The sequence below is a fragment of the Crinia signifera genome, chromosome 1, assembly GCF_055691185.1.
Source record: "Crinia signifera chromosome 1, ASM5569118v1, whole genome shotgun sequence".
In the NCBI taxonomy this organism is placed as follows: Eukaryota; Metazoa; Chordata; class Amphibia; order Anura; family Myobatrachidae; genus Crinia; species Crinia signifera.
Window position 1 is genome coordinate 207,088,450 of NC_139217.1, and position 22,974 is coordinate 207,111,423.

At 45.1% G+C, this 22,974-nt stretch overlaps 1 protein-coding gene across 1 annotated transcript in view; it reads right to left on the reverse strand.

Annotated features, from left to right (window-relative positions):
- Window positions 1-22,974, reverse strand: part of LOC146067960 (uncharacterized) — a 55,124-nt gene that overhangs the window by 23,441 nt on the left and 8,709 nt on the right. Inside the window, exons 2-3 of the mRNA XM_083179212.1 lie at window positions 908-942; window positions 229-275 (exon numbers count right to left, since the gene is read on the reverse strand). Of these exons, the coding sequence (XP_083035338.1) occupies window positions 229-275; window positions 908-942 (82 nt within the window). The remainder of the gene's footprint in view (window positions 1-228; window positions 276-907; window positions 943-22,974) is intronic.

Genomic DNA, 22,974 nt, shown 5'->3' on the forward strand with positions numbered 1-22,974 from the left:
CCATAGGATATATATATATTCCCATTCCCGGTGAGGCCAGTCTTGTAATTACCCTGCAGTTACCTAACAGATTCAGCGTGCAGCCAGTCAGACTCCATAGGAGGGGGAAAAGGAGTGGAAGAGGCACGTATAGTACAGCGATTCCTAGTACAGACATAGGCAGTGCAATCCCCAGGGATCCTTATATATCGTTCTACAGTCTAGAGATCAGGAGTGTCAGGAACTTACCTGGATATGTACAGATAACTGCTGTCACTCGCAGTAAGGAGGAATCTCTGTGAAATAGAGATAGTATCATTAAGTACCACTTGGCTGTCAGCATAGACTACGGTTCCGCCTACAGCTGGTTTGTGCAGGACATATTAGATTGTACTCTCAGTACTGGACACCAAGAAGCCATTTGTGTATATATATTATCTTATTTGCCCATCAGAGTGTGTTTATGAGCCATTAGTTCATAGTGAATTTATGTAATGTAAATATCTTAGTGTAGAACGGATAGTCTCTCTGCGAAGAGACAAATACAATCTCTGTTGGATTAATTGTATATAGTACAGTGCAATTATAATATTGTTGGCAATAATAGCCAGTGGTTAGCATAAAAGTAAAGGAACGTGTGTATGCAATAAGTAGTATATCATAAAGCCTTCATTCGTATAAGTTAGAAGTCAATCCATGCAGTACTTATTGTAAAGTTATCTACTGTTGAGAGTATTTGGGATTGAATTACCTGTCTGTTCCTGAATAGTAAGGTATCACATTTGACAAGTTAGGACACTGTCCTTGTTTGACCCATATACCTGATATAACAGTTCCGTATCCTACCTTTTGAAAAGATAAGCCACAGTATTGTTTTACGTTATCTGTGCAAAAGAAGAAAGAACCTGAAAAATAAAGAAATACTTACCGACCTTGAATATCTGTTCCTTGAGTCGTCTGGACCTGAAAAAGAGAGAACGCGAGTTCAGAGGAGAGTAGTATTATCCAAAAATAGTACTACACTCACAAGCAGGGCCCTCTCTCCTCATGTGCTCTTCTATCCATTCTCCCGCCAATGGCATTACATGGGATACCTACACCAGAACGGCGTTTAGTATTCCGGCAGTTATTATAGAAACCCCTACAGCGCGATAGTGGAAATGCCAACAAGGGCTCGGAAGGCACCATAATCTTCTCCCCTACCCCCCAAACCCTCCCTTCTAGTATCCAACCCCCACCCCCTGGACTCTCACTGCTAGTGCCTCCCCCTCCGGACCCTAACTTCTAGTGCCTAACCCCTGCACCCCACCACGTAAGCCTAACCTTAAGTCCCCTTCTCCCCCACTAATACCTAAACCTAACCACCCACTCCCCTTCCTCAGCTGGCCACTAGATAGCCCCGCATTCTTACAGAGGGGGATCCAAATGAATTTGGAGTCCTGGCAAGGGTATTGTGAGGGCAGTTGGGATGCTGGCATTGGTATACTGAACACTGGCATCCTGACCCTGTATTAGTTATATATGGTCTTGAAGCTTTGAATAGTTATGTACTCTGTAATTGGGCGCTGCCAATCCTGTGGTGCCATCTAAATGATAATAAAAAATGTTATATATAAGTTTATACGGTACTTGTGAGTTATCCGGGCGTCCGATTTTTTGATTGTATGCCTTAAGTTAAGGCATACAATCAGATGCGATGCGATGCGATATCGCATCGCATCGCATCGCATCGCATGCGATATCGGATGCGATGACCCGATTTTTCCATAGGAATCAATGTTAAAATGATTCCTATGGAAAAAGGGGTCCTTTTCATACCCCTACTATCCAAGTGGGCATGGAGTTGGATATAAACCTGTGGCGAGCGTAGCGAGCCACCGAGCCCGAAGCGTGGCGAGCGAAGCGAGCCCCGCGAGGGGACGGTATTCCGTGTCCCCTCGCGGGGCTCGCTACGCTCGCCACGCTTCGGGCTCGGTGGCTCGCTACGCTCGCCACAGGTTTATATCCAACTCCATGCCCACTTGGATAGTAGGGGTATGAAAAGGACCCCTTTTTCCCATTGAATTCCATGTTAAAATGGACTCAGTCCATTTTAACATTGATTCCTATGGAAAAATCGGGTCATCGCATCGCATCGCATCGCATCGCATCCGATGGTCGCATGCGATGCGATGCGATGTGCCCGATCCGACCCGATTTTCAAATCGGACGCCCGGATAACTCACATGTACCGTTTATACATCTACTGTAATGACCGGAAGATTGAATAAGTCATCCCTGGATAGACCTCTAATTAGGGATGGACATCGATGGTCTATATTTCAGAAACATCAATGTTTTTCTTCCAATGGTAGTGTTTTTGGCATTTAATGGTGCCCTTTCAATGTTTGTCGCCATCGAATGCTAATCATTTGATGGTGTTCCAATAGTGGCTTGTTTTTTCTAATTCCCAATAGCGGTGTCTGTTCAGGGAAACTTCCTAGGTTCCTTGGTGGCTAACTCTCTGCTTCAGTCAGGAGCCGGCTTAAGCTGGGTACACATCTATACAATCCCTATTTCTGGCAACCGTTCGGCCGACCGTACTCCCGTCGGACCGTCCACAAACAACAGCCAACACGCGCGTACACACCTGTACAATTTTACTTGCGACGTCTGATGTACTCCCGTCCAAACAGTCGCAAGAAAAAGATTGTACCACCGTACACACTGTCTCGATTTGGGCTATTGACATGTCACATGTGACCAAAATTATCATAATGGCTGGGTTAGGGCATAATTATAGCTGTCACCCTTTTACCTATTAAAAAAATAAAAATCGGCGTGGGGTCCCCCCCACAGCCGTGACCAGCACCTCTGCAGGATTGCTGATAGGCAACAGGGCCCACACTGACTCCGAGAACCAATCAGAGCACAGACTTCACCCTACAGCAAGAGCAGTCACTCACACACAGAACACACCACAGACACACCATCAGGAGGATTCAGAGGAGAGAGTGAGGTCACAGAACTTTATATCAGCTCAGACTTTTGCGCATGCGCTAGTCATAACTTATTTTCACCATTGAATATTTTTGGTGTGATGGTTAGTTACCATCACATTGAAAGTTTCACTGGTAGAATACAAGCCATCATTTGATGGGGGGCTTCAGATGTCCATCCCTATCTCTAACTATAATATCATGGTCTGGATGAACTGGGGCTGCAGCCACGCAATCTATACCACAGCTTGGAGTGAGATCTGACCTGAACACTGGGCTACTGCGCCCCATGATCCTCCAACCACCAGTGATGATAGGCTGTAATGAGTGACGGTAGCAGGGTGGAACCTTCTCAGGTCATTATAAATTTACTTTAAAAAGGATATAAAATAAAAAAAACCTGAAACAGTTACCGGCTAACGTCATATCAAGGCGGCATCACCCAGCCGCAGAAAGCAGATATACAGGAATCAGAACGCACAGTCCACATAGCAGCCTATCAGGGAAGGGGGGCGGTAACATCAGGAATCAGAGCGCACAGTCCACATAGCAGCCTATCAGGGAAGGGGGGGCGGTAACATCAGGAATCAGAGCACACAGTCCACATAGCAGCCTATCAGGGAAGGGGGGGCGGTAACATCAGGAAACAGAGAGGGACAGCAAGATAAACAGAGATAGGTCTTCTACCAAAAGAATAGAACAATAGGGTATCAGTGTTTATATTGACCGGGAAAAGAGGGGTCATGTGCTTAGCTTTGGGGAGAGATGAAGTGAAGATAATGAGGTTTATTTCATGAGCCTTGGTGAGAGATAAAGTACCAGCCAAACTGATCCTCTCATTTTTCAGCCTGTAACATGACAGGAGCTGACTGGGTGGGACTTTATCTCCCTCCAAAGTACATAGACCCCCATAGGGGGTCATTCAATCGTCCGATAAAGTGCAGTTCTAGTGAAGCGGCATTTGTACCCTAGCAATGCCAGCCCAACTCGCCCCCTCTTCCCAGACGATACTTCCCCGTTTTACCCCAAAACGCCTCCTACCCTTATGGGGTAGCAAAAACTTGGGCAAGATCCCACTGCAGTTCAGCCAGGGCAAATCAGTACTGCATCAACTGACTTCCCCCCCAAAGAGCATAAGTGCCACTGGCGCAGGGATTGGGGTGAATGACTGACACACTCTCCACACTGTGCTGCAGTATACGTGTGTGCTACATTATAAGGGATGGTTATCGACTTTCGATGTTCCCAAAACATCGACGGTTAGGACCTAGTGCTCAATGTTTTGGGCATCAATAGTGGAGGGTTGAATAGTTTTATACCATCGATGGATGGCTTGCGATGGTAAGGTTGGGGAGTGCATGCGCACTGGGTGCACAGCATTCAGCAGCATCGCTGCGAGCGGACCGCCCTGCCGGGAGGTGCGCACATGCGCGGAAGAACCTTAAACTGGATGGATAGTTAAAACATTTCTTCTGTGCCTGCGCGCACATCCTGGCCAGTCCCGTTGCTCTGCGCATGCGCGGCAAATCAATAGAAGGAGCCATCGATGGTGGGTGGTAGAATATTTTATAACCATCAATGGTACTTGCTTTAAAAGCCAATGATGGCAACCATCTATGAGGGATGTGCCGATGTCCAGCCCTAGTTATAATCGGTTTACCCAGTTGTCCCCCTGTCCAAATAAGAGGCAGCGATGACATATACATTACACACCCCTTAATGAGCAGAGATGCAACAACCTTTCAACAAAAGACTTAGGAAATCGCCCACGCATTGTAATGCATTATGAGTTACTGTAGGTCGTGACTGAGACGTCACGACGTAGAGAGGGTGTGGGACGCAGGACGCCTGGTGCTGGAAGGGAGGAGGCGAGCGGAGCTCTGGGAAGCGGACCGTTTAACGCTGCCGCCCGTTGCCGCCCTGAGCTGCTGTGCTGACGGGGAAGCGGGGAGCATCCGGAGAAAGGCACAGAGCTGCCTAGCGGCGCGGAGGAGATATTGGCAGCACAAACCTGGAAGCAGCAGAGTGCTTGGACACGAACGCCCACCCGCCACAGCACAGAAAGGAGACGCTGAACGCCAAAGCACGTGAGTGCAGTACAGGCTGGAACAGCTGAACCCAGACAGGGGAGCATGGATTAAGGTTGGCTGTACTGAGGGAGCCTACAGTGAGATCTGCAATCCGAGGAAAGAGGTGAGACTCTCCTTTGGAATATATAAGAGACTGCATATATCCTGCTACCTTAAAACCAGGTGTTATGTACGGACATGCTATCAAGCCCCATAATATGATTATGTATGGCACCTACAGTGTTCTGCGTCACCCCTCCCCAACTATGCTTTCACCTGGTTACAGGGGAAAGATGGCTGGATACCCTGTGATAAATACACAATGCTAGAATAAAAATGTTGTGCTGTTTCACCCCACTCCAAAAGTCTTAAAATGCTAAAAGCTCCCTCTCCTGCTTGCCCCCTGTAGGACTCATCACCTGTGATCCAGATAAGAGATACTGTAATACTGTCTATACTTAAAAACTCCTGCCTATACATCCCTACTGGGAAACGCCTCTCCCAATGCCGACAAAAAAAACCAAAAATGGCGGTGAATCCACCAGCAAGTATTTTTAAAAATGTACAAACCCCGACAAATAAAACTAAAGATAGAACCTCCATCTCACCAAATATACAGAGAAATGCTGCTCAAAACAGCTCAAATCTGTCGGTGGCCACAGAAGAAGATAGCTTAGATCAGGCATGTCCAAACTGTGGCCCTCCAGCTGTTGTAATACTACACATCCCAGCATGCCTTGCCATAGTTTTAGCATTCCCTAATAGCAAAACTGTGGCAAGGCATGATGGGACTTGTAGTTTCACAACAGCTGGAGGGCCATAGTTTGGACATGCATGGCTTAGATGATCCTATTACTCTGCGTAAGATGCTTCAATTGATGTCAGAATTAAAATCTGACCTGGCAGGGGAGTTTAAAACCCAGTTCCAAGAAGTAACAAAAGAGGTTGCAGCATTGGGAGAAAGGACTGACCAATTAGAGAGAAAATTGGATATAACAGTTGAAGCACATAATGAGTTAAAAACAGCACATGAAACCCTACAAGGAGAAGTGCTCTTTCTCAGAGAGAAACTGATTAATGCTGAAGATCGTGCTAGGAGGAATAATATTAAAATCAGGGGGATCCCTGAAAAGATTCTAGATGCCCAATTAAACAAATACGCCTCAGATCTTTTTCACAATATTCTCCCAGATGCTCCAAGAGAACTTTTCATCATTGATAGGATACACAGGTTCAGTGGCGTAACTATAAATTTTGCTCCCCCCTGCCAAAAAACTTTCTGGCGCCCCCCCCCCCATAATGCACCTTACACTATATGCCACTCACGGTAGGACCCCTTTCACAATATGACACAATGTAATGACACATCTCACAATATATATATATATATATATATATATATATATATATATATAATCTATCACAGTGTGTGTGTAAATTGTGCTTACCTGCCATAATTCTTGTTTCTGTTGGTCACTTTTAATGGCAGCCACCAGCCATGGATGGGGGAGGCGCAGGCACACATGAGGATGTGGAGGTAACAGATGAATAGATGAGGAAGGAAGAGTGGTGAGAGGGGTGCCTAGAGGAACAAATGGAGATTGTGGCAGAGGTAAAGAAAGGAAAGAGGAATGGATATATAAAGTACCAAAGACCTTACAGTATATAGGGAAAATCTTGCATGCTCATCAACTTCTCCTCCACACACACCCTGCCTATTACATTTTCCTTCATGCCCCAGTGGCAACGTTTAGCTTGTGGGGGCAAATCAAGTGGCCCAGGTTTTCTACCAGTGCAAGGACAAAATGCAGCAGCATTTTGGTACCACCGCTTTGCTAAGAGACCTGGGCAGCCTTTCTCACAACAACCCGTCTGTCCTCCCACCGCCAACAAACACACCTTTACTATGGACGGCTTTAGCTGCAGTCGCATATACGCATATACGTGCAGGGGTGTAATTAGAACTCTGTGGGCCCCATAGCAAAATTGTGATGGGGAACCCTACCCCATTGTCTTTACAATGTCTGTTAAGGGAGCAAGACAGAAAAAGAAAGTGAGGAGAGTGAGACACACAGAGAGTGAGAGAGAAGGGTGAGAAAAATATGGAGAAGTGGTCAGGGAGGAAGGAAAGAGAAGATTTCATGGAAAAATAGGAAATGAGAGAAAAAGGTGTACAGGGAGAAAGAGAGAGAAAGTAATGAGAAGGGGGGGCAAGAGAGAAAAAGGGAGGGAAACGAGAGTGTCAGGTAGATACAGAGACGGTGTCAGGGAGAGAGTCAATCAGAGAGAGACAGTGTCAGGGAGAGAACATGAGGTAGATACAGTGTAAGACAAAAAATAGGGATGGCTGCTACCATCTCCCACACCACAACACACACACAGATATATTGCACAGGGACTAGGGGTACCCAGCAGAGTCGGCCCTAACCAATTGGAGGCCCTAGGCAAAACCTTGACTGGTGCCCCTATTGTGTGTGTGTGTGTATAATATGCGAATACACAGATGTAGCTATCTACGATCGCCACCATTTCCCTCGGTTTGTTGCTCCTAATTTGCCCACCTGGTCGAAATTTCCACACAGGTGATATCACCACTCAATTGTCAGGGGAGTCACATGATAGATAGATAGATATCTATACCCACCACTACGCTATTGATCCCTCTATGCCCACCACTACGGATCCCTCTATACCCACCGCTACACTACTGACCCCTCTATACCCACCCCTATATTACTGACCCCTCTATACTCACCACTACATTATGGATCCCTCTATACCCACCACTACGCTATTGATCCCTCTATACCCACCACTACACTACAGATCCCTCTATACCCACCACTACACTACAGATCCCTCTATACCCACCACTACGCTATTGATCCCTCTATACCCACCACTACACTACAGATCCCTCTATACCCACCACTACACTACAGATCCCTCTATACCCACCACTACGCTATTGATCCCTCTATACCCACCACTACACTACAGATCCCTCTATACCCGCCACTACACTGCTGACCCTTCTATACCAAGCACTACATTACTGACCCCTCTATATATCCACCATTACACTCCTGACCCCTCTTTATCCTACACTGAACCCTCTGGCTAATAAATCTCCCTATACAGTATATCATTATCCTCCCAGTTCCCTACAGACAATCCCCTCCCCCTCTTCACCATTTCTGTGTAAAGACACCTGAAGGCCTGTAACTCACCTTAAGCAGCTGTACCCTCATCGGCTCCTCAGTCTTCTCCGCTTCCTGCATGTCCTCCCAGTGTCCTAACTCTATTTTCCGGACAGCGCTGCAGTGTCGCTGACATTTAGAGGTGCGGGATGCCAGGCAGCAAGCAGCAACTGCAGGGCTCACCCACGAGATCACTAGGATCCCTATGGTGCTAATAAAAGTGCTGGCACCCTCCGGATCATGAAATAGCAGCAGGGGGGGATAGAGCAGAGAGTCAGCAGCTGCACAGTTGTATTGACCAATTTTGCGTTTGGGCACCAGGATCAAGAACCAGGGTCTGCTTTGGCAGCGCAGAGGCAGCAGCTGAACAAAACATTTAAGAAAGGGAGGTGGACCTGGCGGAGAATAGGTGAGTAGAGGAGGAAAAGTGCTCAGCTACGGGAGGAGGCCGAAATGACTGCTGCAGTGCTGCCTACCTTTGTATCCGTTGAACTGTATGACCCCTTTCTGCACCAGCTCTTGCTGCGGGCAAAGGACAGCTTTCTGAGCTGCCCTGCGGACGGCTACCCACAGAGCGGCATACTAATAAATTACAGCCAGGCAAGAAATGCCTTGCGTATGAGCAAGGCTGGGGGAATGCGCAGCACCGCCGCAGCCCTCAATCTGTCATTACACTTCACGTTGCTGCCTGCCTGATCGCAGCTTCCTGTTGCTTCTGTTCGGCCAAGCAAGGAGCAGTGTGAGCCGGCCAGGTGTTCCGATGCCCCAGTAACTTGCTGACATAAATGAGCCAGGCCTAGGCTTGGGGTGGACGCCCCTTGGGATTCCAGATGCCCTAGGCATTTGCCAAGTTTGCCTATGCCTAGGGCTGGCTCTGGTACCCAGGCACCAGGGGTACACTGACACAAAAGCACATACATTGTACATGGACCATGGATACATTGACACACACACACATATACATTCTATAGGGACCAGGGGCACATTGACACACACACACACACATTATATAGGGGTCAGGGGCACACTGACACCAGTACACATTGTATAGGGACCAGGGGTGACACACACACACACACAAACATATGTATTGTATAGGGACCAATCCAGGGGCACACTAACACAAACTGTACACATATACTTTGCATATATAGTTCAGTTATATGCAATCCCTCCCCTCCTCCACGATGAGTACCTCTGTGCTGGGCTGCCAGACTTGTGTCTTCTGACGAGGACCAGGCAGTGACAGGGGCCCAGGAGCGCTGAATTTAATCTGATTATGCAGCGGTACTTGCAAATAGCGTTCACCGGCGCTGGGCAGGAGGGGGGCATTGGTCATCAAGCGGCAGCTGTTCTCTCCGTGGCCCTGGCTCTGGCAGCCCCACGAGCAAAGGGGGAGCAGTCTCAGCACAGCAGGCTTTGGGACTCGGGAGCTCTGTCTGTGCTTTGTGCTGCAATACAATCGGAAGCTGCAGCTTGTAGCTCCGCCTCCCTGAGATTCTTCCTCATAGCAGCCGTCTCTTCCGCAGCGGTGCGGCGCATGTCCTCCTGCTGTTACATAGATTAATCTGTGAGGGAGAATCTCAGGGAGGCGGAGCTGCAGCCTCCGATTGTATTGTAGCACAGACAGAGTGGACGGCGATCTTATTACTGTTTGCGACTGCGGCTCTGGAGACCTTAGTATGTAGTGGCCCCGGGGACACGTGGCACCCTGCTCCCCAGCCCAGTCCGGCGCCCCCGCTACCGCCCGCTCCCCCAAGCGGCAGCGGGGGCTGCCTTACGATAGTTACGCCACTGCACAGGTTACATAAACCAAAAACAGTGCAAGCTGAGCTACCGCGGGACGTAATTCTGAGACTGCACTATTACCATATAAAAGAACAAATTCTTTTGGCATCTAGAAATGAGGCTAGAATGGTAGAGGCACTGGTTAATGTATATAGCCTAGTGATGAGTAGATCTAAAATCTGTAATCTTATGCTCAATATTATTTAAGCGGACAATATTTGGTCCTCAAGAGAGATACAAATAGGGCTAAAGATCTAGACCTTGCATAATATAGTAGGCAAAGCAGTTTATCTTGGTTTTTTTTTTTTTTTTTTTTTAGAAGTGACCTTTTTCCCTTTTGAAATGATTAACATGTATAAGTCAAAGATGGGTAGAGGTAAAAATTTGCAAACTTATGCTCAATACCATGGCATAAGTGGACAGCATCTGGTCCTTGGTAAGGACCCATATAGGGCCTAAGAATTGGATCGTGTAAAGTAGAGCATGCCAGACTCTCTGTTCTCTTCCTTTTTTTTTTTTTTTTAAGGCACATAATGATTCTCATATCTATACGGCGCTCATATATGTAGCTGATGATACAGATAAGCTATATCCTGGGATCTTAGTATAATTAGGATAATATTCACCTTTCACGATTTAATTTATACTTCACCTAATAAGGTACAGGCTTTTCACTTAGAGGTATTTACTTGTATGGAAATATATAGATAAGCACCTCTTAGAAAGATTTTTTTTTTTTTAGAGTGTGGATAATATCCCTTCTTTTTTCTCTTTGTACAACCCATCGGTTGGGTTAGATAAAATAGGTAAAACTCACTAAAAGGCACAAATATTCTCACAGTAAAAAATCTTCCGCTCACATTTAAAAAGAGATCCTGGTAGGATCAAAACACTTAAGAAGCTACGTATCATGAAAAGATACTCTAAAATAAGCTATTTGGATCATATATGGATAAACACGATTGCCGAGCTTAAAAATAAGAATTAGAAACAGTATGGTAGAAGAAATATTGAGCCCAGCAGAAAAAAGCACATATCTGCTTCGTCCCCCTTTTTTTATCTTTTCCCTCCCTCTTTCCTCCTTCCCTACACCCCTCGCCCCTGTTCGCCCACCCCCCCCCCCCTTCATCACCCTTCATCGCCCTGACTTCTCTCCGCTCTAATGGGGAAGGTTGGGAGGAGACTGGTTTAATTTAGAAAGGAGCAGGTTTTTTTTAGGACCAGAGCAGACTTGGACTTAGGAGAGGGGGAAAACATGGTTGCTAGTCCTTAATAATGTTCATGCAACTCTTCTTAAGAGGGGAGTTCTATGGTGCGAGAGATAGCACCTTATTGTGTCGGGTGATGGGAAATGTATGTTTTTTTATGTAATGTTTGTATTGACAGGAGGGAAACTAATTTCAGAGATAGGAACTATGCAACAACATGGGTAGTTTGATAAAACTGATGTCCTTGAATGTAAAAGGCTTAAACTCACCACAAAAAAGGAGAATCTTGAAGTACTTAAAAGATCAAGATGTTGGGATCGCAGCACTTCAAGAAACACACTTTTCAAGGGCACAGCAACCCAACTTGTGTAATGGTAAATATACTGAAGCCTATTTTTCAAGTGCACTAAGGAAAAAGGCGGGAGTTGCTATCTTGATTAAAAAAGAGATTAAAATGGAAATAGAGCTAGAAGTAACTGACAAAGAAGGAAGATATCGAATACTAAAGGAGAGCATTAATAATAAAAAAAGTTACAATTGCGTCAGTGTATGCACCAAATACTGCACAGGTTGGTTTTCTGAGAACCTTTTGGCAAAAGTTTAATTCAATAGCAGAGGGAGCTTTGTTTGTATTAGGAGACTTTAACTTAGTAAGAGATCTTAAAATGGATAAATCAGAGCAGAAAAACTTAAAATCAGGTGACAAATATAAAAGAGCGGTGGATAAATTTAATGAGATCCCACACAGAGCTGGAATGTATGACATCTGGAGGGTACTTTACCCAACTGTCAGGGACTATACGTTCTTTTCATGTATTCACAAATCTTATTCAAGAATAGATTTTATCTTTACAGATAGAATCACTCTTCAAAACATAAAAAGAGCAGATATCCAGCCAAGAACGCTCTCTGACCATGCACCCCTCCTAATCCTATAGCAACAAACCCCTAGAAGTTGGCGATGTCCAAATTATATTTTTTCCTCACAAGATACCAAAAATGTAATAAAAGAAGCCTTGGAAGAATATTTCTTATTTAATAATCCTCAACAAACTAATGCGACCAATATGTGGTGCGCTTTAAAAGCAGTAATTAGGGGGAAAATTATCCAGATCACTGCCAGATTAAAAAAACAGGAAAGACAAGCCCTGATAGATTTTGAGGAACAAATTAAAGAACTTGAAAGAATCCATCAAGTACAACCAGATTATGATCAAATACTAAAGGATCTCCTCAAACTAAGAGAAGATCTAGAATTACTAAACATTAAGCAAATTAATCGACAAATGGATAAATTTAACCAAAAATTCTATGGAGAGGCCAATAAAGCCAATAAATTTATGGCGAGGAAAATTAAAGGGACAAGGCTCAAAAGCTCAATAACAGCGCTATTCAATAAGAAAGGGGAGAAAATAACTAACCCAGCGGAAATGTCTAATATATTTGCAGATTACCTGGGAAAGCTGTATAATTTGGGTGAAGATAGAGAAACATTTCAACCGACCCCTCAAGAAATAGACATCTTTCTCGAGAAAATAGACCTACCGAAATTATCCCTGCAACAGAAAGAAAACCTTGATGCCCCTTGGAATCTGGGGGAGGTAAGGAAGGCAATTAAAACCCTTAAACTAAATAAAACACCTGGGCCTGACGGATTTTTTTTTTTTTAACTTTAAGTCTTTATTTCAATTTTCTTAAACATACAAATCATACTCATAAAAAGACACTGTGGTACAGTAAAACATCACATCCTAAACTCTGTCTACTGACTGCGCTGCTCAGCTGCCCGAAGATAAACAAGAATACGCTAATTATATGAAGATAGGGTCGAGACGACTGTTGTGGCTTACATACTTTTGCCAATCTTCTTTGGTACCTGGCGTGGAGGCCCATATTTATTTCGTATAGAGGATAGGTATATGGTATAGGGACTACATCTATCGACGAAGAGTAGAGTATATGCTTGGCGTGATTCCTAGTCTGTCCCTGGATACTAATTAAATCCTGCCAATTTCCAGAAGTAGTTGCTCATCACATCTATGTAAATAATGTATAATTGCATTGTCGTGTCTAAGGATATACTATAACATGTGCGGGTAAGTTTTTATCCATATCTTGTATTATCATATGAACCCTTGGAATCTGGGGGAGGTAAGGAAGGCAATTAAAACCCTTAAACTAAATAAAACGCCTGGGCATGACGGATTTATTAATAATTTTTTCTTAGTATATCCAAGTTTTCCATGAAACAAATAAAATGGGCAATTTCCCCGAAGATATGCTGGAAGCAAGGATAGTCATGATAGCAAAAGAGGGGAAAGACCCCACAGTCCCCACTAATTATCGACCAATAGCATTACTTAATAGCGATATTAAAATTCTTGCCAAGGTGATTGTTAATAGGCTCACCCCAATTTTAAGAGACTTAATAAAGATAGAACAGGCAGGGTTTGTAAGGGACAGACAAGGCACACGTAATATATATAGAGCAATTCAGATTATGGAATACGCATCTAAGAAAGAGTTTCAGATGGTGGTTCTGTCACTAGATGGTGAAAAAGCTTTTGATTGCTTAAACTGGACATTTTTGGGGAAAACCCTGGAAAAGTTTGGATTTGAAGGGAGCTTTCTGAGAGCTATACTCTCGCTGTACTCTGCGCCATCAGCACGAGTATATTGCAACGGCTTCCTTTCACAGAAATTTAAGATCACAAACGGGACAAGACAAGGTTGCCCGCTCTCTCCGGTAATTTATGTACTGGCGATCAAACCACTTGCTGAAACAATTAGGCAATCATCAGAACTCACGGGACCGATAATAAATAAAAGTCAACATAAAATATTACTATACGCAGATGATGTGCTTCTCTTCCTTACAAACCCTAAACATACTTTGATCCCACTTATGAATATCATTAAAGAATTCTCGAGAGTATCATATTATAAACTGAATACAAATAAATCCGAAATTCTTCCATTAAATCTTGAGCCTAAAGACCGGGATGTCCTAAAAGAAAGATATAAATTCAGATGGAAAGAGAATTCGTTGCAGTATTTGGGTGTCCATCTAGTATCCAACGAAAAGAACCTGATAGATTTTAACTATACCCCCCTTCTTCATCAATTGAATACAAAAATTAATAACTGGATGAACATAGAAGTATCAGTATTGGGTAGAATTGCCATGTTAAAAATGTTCCTACTCCCTAAGGTATTATATCTATTCCGTGCCATACCAAAAGCTCTCCCCAAATACTGGATTGCTAGGTTTAATAGCATATTTAATAAATACATCTGGAGGAATAAACGTGCTAAAATAGCTAAAAAATATTTGATGCTCCCTAAGGATAGAGGTGGCCTAGGTCTTCCGAACCTAGAGATGTACCAAGCGGCTACATTACTGGATCAAATTAAGGCAGTCTGTGGCCCTATGGGAAGGGACTTAAGATCAGACCCAGAATTAGATAATAGGCCATCAATCCTCTTTGACTACTTAATATGGCTCCCGCCCTCAGTTGGAAATCAATGCAAGGAGCTATCGAAGGGTATGAGAACTATACTTCACAATTGGTATAAATTTTTAGACACGATAGACACCCTGGGTTCCCCGATGGGTCACCTACCTTTGGGAGCTTTAACAAAATTAATACCAGATCTTAATCTGGAGTTATGGGGAAAGCTGTCCATAAAAACACTATCAGATCTGTTTGATAATGGACAGCTAATGTCATTTGACCAGATTAAGAATAAATTCGGAGTCCCAAACTCCGATTTTTATAAATATCTGCAGATCAGGCATTGCCTACAATCCGATATTTTTACCTCAAAGGAATTAACAGCTCTCCCAATAGAGTATATACATCAAATTTATGGGGTGAAGAAGAGGGGTGGAATCACCTTTTGGTATAAAATCCTATCACAAGAAAATAGAGAATATAATAGGAAAACTAGATGGCAGCAGAAGTGGGAAAAGGACCTGAATTTTGAATGGGACAATTCGCAGTGGACACAATTATTCAATACAGTCAATCATATGTCCAATTCTAAAATGCATATTGAAAGGTACTTTAAAATCTTCTATCAAACTTATTACACTCCAGCCAAGATAAATAGTTTCTCCCCGGACCAGCCAGATGGGTGCTGGAGGTGTGGGGAAAGAGCGGATATAAAACACATCTTCTGGTCTTGTGTGAAACTAGAAAGTTTTTGGTTAGATATTAAAAAATTGCTTTCTGAAAGTTTGAGCACTGCGGTACAATTAACACCACATCTGATATTATTACATATTTTACCATCAAACTTAAACGCCTCGAGGAAATACCTCTTGAATCAAATAATCTCCGCAATAGTTGCTACTATTGCCCAATTATGGAAACAGGAACAAGTACCATCCTTTCAGAAAGTAATATATAAGATTGAATATAGCTATAAGATGGAAACTTTAGGGAAAAGTTATGGGGATAGAAAAATAAAATTATGGTCAGACTGGGAAGCCTCTCGGAGGAGAACACTAGATGTGAATCTCCAAATTCAGGGTATATAGAAGAGGATTGGGGATAGAAACTCCCTTGTTGTTGCATATACTCTTACATTTATTTATCTATTTAGGTATCTATCTAGATATTAAAAGAAATTCTGAGATTTAAATGGAAGATAAGATATAAAAACTATCCACCCTGTCAATAATATGTGTAGTTTGTTTAGGTGTATAGGTGTTCTAAAACTGTTTGTATATGTCAATGTCCTAGTATTGAATATTATGTAATGTCTTTGTTTGAAAGGCCAAGTTTGGAAGGCCTAACATGTTTGTCATAATCTTTTAAAAATGCAAATAAAAATTTATAAAAAAAAAAGAGGAAATCGCCCACAGCAACCAATCCTCTTCTGGCTAGCATTTACGAATTGCATTCTATAAAATGAGAGGTAGACGCTGATTGGTTGCTACAGGCAACGTCCCCACCCTTTTAAAACCCAGAGACAGCATGGAGTCCCTGCCTAGCGTCATACACGCAATGTCCCTATAACTGCGGCGTTATGCCGGAACCCGCTACCTGTGCTCACCCACCAGAGCAGTGACCCGCCGATAACGGTGATGCAGCAGCAGCCCCTCCCTCCAGCCAACACTCACTACGTACCTGGCGCCGCTGAATTCCGCGCTGCTCCCTTTGTATATAAACATCTGCCCACAACATACTCTGCCCGAGCTGTCCGCAGGCAACCAATGGGAGAGGCGCTGCTTTTTTCCTCTTCATGAACTTGAGTGCAGCGGGCGGGGTTGCACAAACATTCGCGAGCAAGGAGTAAAGTAAAAAGAAAACTAGAGCTGGAATTTGACGAGGCTGAAGTTGGCTTCTTATTCGGCCAGTTTCTTATTCACTTCTTATTCGAGCTCCAGCTTCTTATTCGAGCTCTAGCTTCTTATTTGGGACAATCACTTTCACAAGGGTTAATGAGTCTTGGACCACAAATTTTACACCATAAATCCACACAGGGGGGTAACTTACATATGGCCCACTTGCAATTTATTTTGACCAACAAGGATTTGAGCAGAAATAGGGCACTAAAGTGGGCACGGGTCCCAGATTTCATAATTTTGAACAAGTAGCTGGTGTCCTGCAAGGGTTAAACAGCATTGGTCAAAAAATATTACACTTGAAATCCACACAGGGGGGTCACGTACATATGACCCACTTGCAAATTCTTTTGACCAACAAGGATTTGGGCAGAAATCAGGTGATACAATGGGCATGGGTCCCATATTTCATAATTTTGAATAAGGCTTGACGTGCAGGCAGGTCCGATTGGCTCATGATTCACGAGCCGGGCATGTCACAAGCCAGGATGTCTTCTGATCAGGTCCATGGTTATTTGAAATAAAGCGCCGGGTCACCAGCCAATAGGAGCTGCTCCTGAATGGCTGCCGGGCCGCGATCTCCTATTGTCTGGCGATATTTCAAATAGTCGTGGACCTGCTCAGAAGACAGCCGGGCAGCCCACCACTCTCTGCCTGGCTGTCATATCGCTTCTGTTCTGTCAGGTGAGCCGGCATGCAAAAGCATCGGCTGCGGGTCGGGGGGAAGTGGTACGGCGATCTGCAATATATTTATTACAGATACGCCGTACCCCATTACTTGCACCACTGATTTATATTAAAGTATATAAAGTTTAAACTCATTATACACTAATGTATGGTATACATTTGACCAGACGTGTTTATCCCTTGCAAACTACAGATACTTTGTCCATTCAAAAAAATCTGTTGCCCATGCCAACTTTACTGCCTATTTTCATACCACAAAGCCTGTAGGTCAAAGAAAATTTTTGGTGTGTGATATGTACGTGACCCCCCTCTGTGGGTTTCAAGTGTCATACTGTTTGACCAACGCTGTTTAACCCTTGCAGGACACCAGCTACTTACTCAAAATTATGAAATCTGGGACCCATGCCCACTTTAGTGCCCTATTTCTGCCCAAATCCTTGTTGGTCAAATAAATTGCAAGTGGGTCATTTGTAAGTGACCCCCCTGTGTGGATTTCTGGTGTAAAATTTGTGGTCCAAGACTCATTAACCCTTGTGAAAGTGATTGTCCTGAATAAGAAGCTGGAGCTCGAATAAGAAGTGAATAAGAAGACAACTTCAGCCTCGTGTCTTATAGCCGTTTCTAGACTATTTGGTGCCCAGGGCGAAGTTCAAAATTGCGCCCCCACCGGAAAGAGTGTGGCCTCTTAGAAGGGGGTGTGGACTTTGGAAGGGCTTTGCTGAAAAACAAAAAGACTACTTTACACCCCAGTTTTGCCCAGATATTGGTCACCAAATGAAAAAATTATTTCTGATTCATGCCCCTTAAATTATTTATTTTTCCTCAAAAATACCACTAATACTTTATGGCACATACCATAATGCCCATGATACATTATGGCACATGGGGGCAGATGTATTAAGCCTTAACAAGAGATAAATGCAAGGGTGATAAGGAGAGATAAACGTCCAGCCAATCAGCTCCTTACTGACTATTTTCAAACACAGCCTGTAACATGGCAGTTAGCAGGTGATTGGCTGGACGTTTATCTCTCTTTATCACCCTTGCATTTATCTCTTGTTATGGCTTAATACATCTGCCCCATGGTATGATATTGATGCCATCATATACAATGGGTGAAAATTAATAGGATGAGAGATTCAGAAAGTGAGAGATTTCAAGAAAGAGATCACACACTCACATATTCACAATCACTTTTATTTGCACACAAATTTTGAAATTTCCGACATGATATGCAGTGAACCAGAGCACTTAATTCAGGTATAATCATCCTGGGAATGACTGTCATTTTGATCTAAAATCATAATATACATATTACATTATAGTTATTCAAGAGAAATGGAGACACACGAGAAATCTGGTGCCACCCCCAGCACCATATCAACGACGGCTACTATTATGTATCAGGAGCATGTAATATATTAATATTTGCCAACAGCCATCTCAGGAGCATTTAATATATTAATATTTGCCAACAGCCACCTCTAATTACCATTAACTAACACTATAGCACATGTAAACCTTACCCACCGATCCGGTCGGATGCCTCCTGAGTAGTAATACACACAGCAATACACATTGTAACCAAATGATAACTCTGTTTCAGTGTTTTAAAAAAAGTCTATTTAATTAATGCATCCATTAGTGGCCATTATATGACATGACCTGTAGTAGAAGCAATCACTAATGTGGGGATATAAACAGATCCCCATATCCTAATGACAATACCAATAATGCCGTAGAGGAGATTGACAATTCACGGCAAGACATGTCAATCAGTGATAGGAGGAGGCGGAGCCATGTGAACTGAAGTGAAGCCCATTGGTCAACTCAAAAATAGGATTTTGGGTACCTACCGGTAAATCCTTTTCTCGTAGTCCATATGGGATACTGGGTTCACTACTATGGGGATTGAGACCTCCGCAGGAGAGACAGGCACATAAAAGAACTTTCAGTGTGGGTGCACTGGCTCCTCCCCTCAATCTCCCTCCACTAGTCAGTTAATGCAAAAACTGTGCCGAAGGAGAGCATGTGAGGAGTATGTGATAATGTATTGTGGTGAGATTCATCCAGCACACCCAAACGAACAAAAACTTTTAAAAGGTGAATCCTAACAACTTCAGAGGACACCTGTAACTAGAAAAAAGTCTATAGACATATCCATCCTATAGAGAACAAGGCAACAAGCCTAACAACGAAGTAGGATCTGACAGCAGAAAAGCCACACCGAGGCGGGCTCCCAGTATCCCATATGGACTACGAGAAAAGGATTTACCGGTAGGTACCCAAAATCCTATTTTCTCTACCGTCCAATGGGATACTGGGTTCACTACTATGGGGAGGTCCCAAAGCTACCAGAACGGGTGGGAACGTGCGGAGTCTGCTGTAGAACCGCATTCCCGAACTGGGAATCCTCCCTGGCCAGGGTGTCAAACTTGTAGAACTTCACAAATGTGTGTTGCCCTGACCAAGTAGCGGCCCTGCAAAGCTGCATGGCGGACACCCCTCGAGCAGCTGCCCAAGAGGTACCTACAGACCTGGTTGAATGAGCCTTTACTGAAAAAGGAAGTGATAAACCAGCTGATGCATAAGCCTGTTGGATAGTACACCTTATCCACCTGGCAATGGTACGCGTTGAAGCAGGTAATCCTTTCTTCTGCGCATCATAAAGCACAAATAGGCTGTCCGTCTTTTGGATCCTAGCTGTGCGCTTGACATACCCCTTAAGGGTGAGGACCACATCCAAGGTATCTGGTATATCCGGGTGTGCCGCGCTAGAAGGGACCACAATAGGTTGGTTTAGGTGGAACCCTGACACCACCCTTGGAAAGAATTTTGGTCTAGTCCTGAGCTCCGCCCTATCGTTGTGGAACACAAGGTAAGGGCTCCGACATGATAAGGCCCCAAGCTCGGACACCCTCCTGGCCGAAGCTAGAGCCAGCAGAACAACCGTTTTCCAAGTGAGGTGTCGCAGCTCAGACTCCTCCAGTGGAACAAACCGGGCTGATTTTAAGAAAGTAAGAACTACTTCCAAATCACACGGTGCAGTGGGAGGCACAAAGGGGGGCTGAATCCTCAGAACCCCCTGTAAGAAGGTTTGCACTTCCGGCAAGGCCGCAATCTTTTTCTGGAAGAACACAGACAGCGCGGATATTTGGACCTTTAAGGATCCCAATCTGAGTCCCTTCTCCAATCCAGCCTGGAGGAAGCGTAGCAGGCTGTTTAATCGAAATCTGGCCGGAGGCAAGTCATTCTTCTCGCACCAGGCAATATATTTTCGCCATATGACATGATAATGAGAAGCTGTCACCGGCTTCCTGACTTTGATCATTGTAGTGACGACAGAGGGATGGAGACCCTTGTGGACTAGGATCTGCCGCTCAACCTCCAGGCCGTTAAACGTAGCCGCTGTAAGTCCTGAAAGACGAACGGGCCCTGGAGGAGCAGGTCTTTTCTTAGGGGCAGACGCCACGGGTCTTCCACTAGCATGGCCTGAATGTCCCCGTACCAGGCCCTTCTTGGCCAATCTGGTGCCACCAGTATGGCTTCCGTCCCCTGATGCCGGAGCCGCTTTAGCACCCGAGCTAACAATGGGAGAGGTGGGAACAGGTACACCAATTGGAAATCCCAGGTCCAGGTGAGAGCGTCCACCGCTATCGCCCCTGGGTCTCTGGTCCGTGCACAGTACATCTCTACCTTGTGGTTCAATCGTGAAGCCATCAGGTCGATCTGAGGGAGCCCCCACAGATCCACTATGGCATCGAACACTTGAGTGTGAAGGCCCCACTCTCACTCAGGAAGTCCGCCTCCCAGTTGTCGACCCCCGGGATAAAAATGGCAGACAGGGCCTGGACATTCTGTTCCGCCCAAGACAGAATCTTTGACGCTTCTCTCATGCAAGGCATGCTCTTGGTACCACCCTGTCGATTTATATAGGCCACAGTGGTGGCATTGTCCGACTGGACCTGGATCGCCTTGCCCTGTAACAATGGAGCTGCCTGTAACAGGGCATAGTAGACCGCCCTCAACTCCAGCATGTTGATATGAAGGCCTGACTCCAGTGGAGACCACCGACCCTGGAGGCGGACTCCCTGTGTCACAGCCCCCCAGCCCCTCAGGCTGGCGTCCGTGGTTACCAGAATCCAGTCTTGGATCTGGAAACGTCTGCCTGCCAACAGATTGGATGAATCTAGCCACCACTGTAGTGAGATCCTGGTTCTTGTTGCAAGGCCAATCCTTCTGCGCATCTGCAGTTGGGAGCCGAACCATTTTGTCAGAATATCCAATTGAAGGACCCTGGAATGGAACCGGCCAAATTGTATTGCTTCGAATGAAGCCACCATCTTGCCTAGAAGCCTGAGGCAAAGATGGATCTGTACCAGGGGAGACTGTAGGACCTCCCTGACCAGCTGTTGTATCGCACTGACCTTTTCCATCGGCAGAAAGACTCTTTGTTCCGATGTATCCAGGATCATGCCCAAGAAAACCATCCTCTGGGTCGGAACCAGCGATGATTTGGACATGTTCAGGATCCACCCGTGGTCTCTTAGCACTTGTATGGACAGATTGAGAGCACTGCTCAAAGCCTATGCCGACCCTGCCTTTATTAGCAGGTCGTCCAGGTAAGGCACGACATTCACACTTCGAAGCCTGAGTAGTGACATCATTTCCGCCATTACCTTTGTGAAAACCCGCGGGGCAGTCGACAGGCCGAAAGGCAAGGCCCGGAATTGGTAATGGTCGTTCCCTAAGGCAAACCTAAGATAGATTTGGTGTGGGGGCCAGATAGGGATGTGTAAATAGGCGTCCTTGACGTCTATAAAGGCCAAGAACTCCCCTCTCTCTAGACTGGCGATCACGGAGCGCAAGGACTCCATCCTGAACTTGAACACACGCAGGAAGGGGTTCAGTGACTTTAGATTCAGGATGGGCCTTACTGAGCCGTCTGGCTTCGGTACCAGGAATAAGTTGGAATAATATCCCTGGCCCTGCTCCGTGCTTGGCACCGGTACAATTACCTGAGACTGAAGCAGCCTGGTAATGGCTCCCTGAAGGAGAACCTGATCCTCCTGGGATGCTGGAAGGGCCGACTTGAAGTATCTTCTGGGAGGGGGTTTGTCGAATTCCAGCCTGTAGCCTAGAGAAATGAGACCCCTGGCCCAGGAATCCAGACCAGAGGCGTCCCACACATGGCTGAAATGCAACAATCGCGCTCCCACCGCGAGAGACTCTCGTGGCGGGAAAACCCCGTCATGCTGCAGGCTTAGAGGAAGCCGCGGCATTGGGACGGTCCTGGGTACTGGAGGTGTTAGGCTTCCTAAACTTGCCTCTCGTGCCTCTGTTGGCATTGAAGGCGCCCCTAGCCTTGGGGCGAAACCTGTTCCCACGAAAGGACTGCTGGGAAGTACCTGTGAAGGTGCGCTTTGCTGCTGTGGGAGCTGATGGAAGGAAGGTAGATTTTCCCGCCGTGGCCTTGGAAATCCAACCGTCTAATTCACTTCCAAAAAGCCATTCTCCTGTAAAGGGAATACCCTCCACACTCTTTTTTAAATCCACATCCGCGGACCACTGACGTAGCCACAAGGCCCGTCTGGCTGAAACCGCCATGGCTGAATTGCGCGCGTTTATTGCGCCCAATTCCTTTTGCGCCTCACACAGGATCTTAGCGGTGTCCTGAATGTGACGCAGGCTGTCGCCTATCTGGGCCACAGT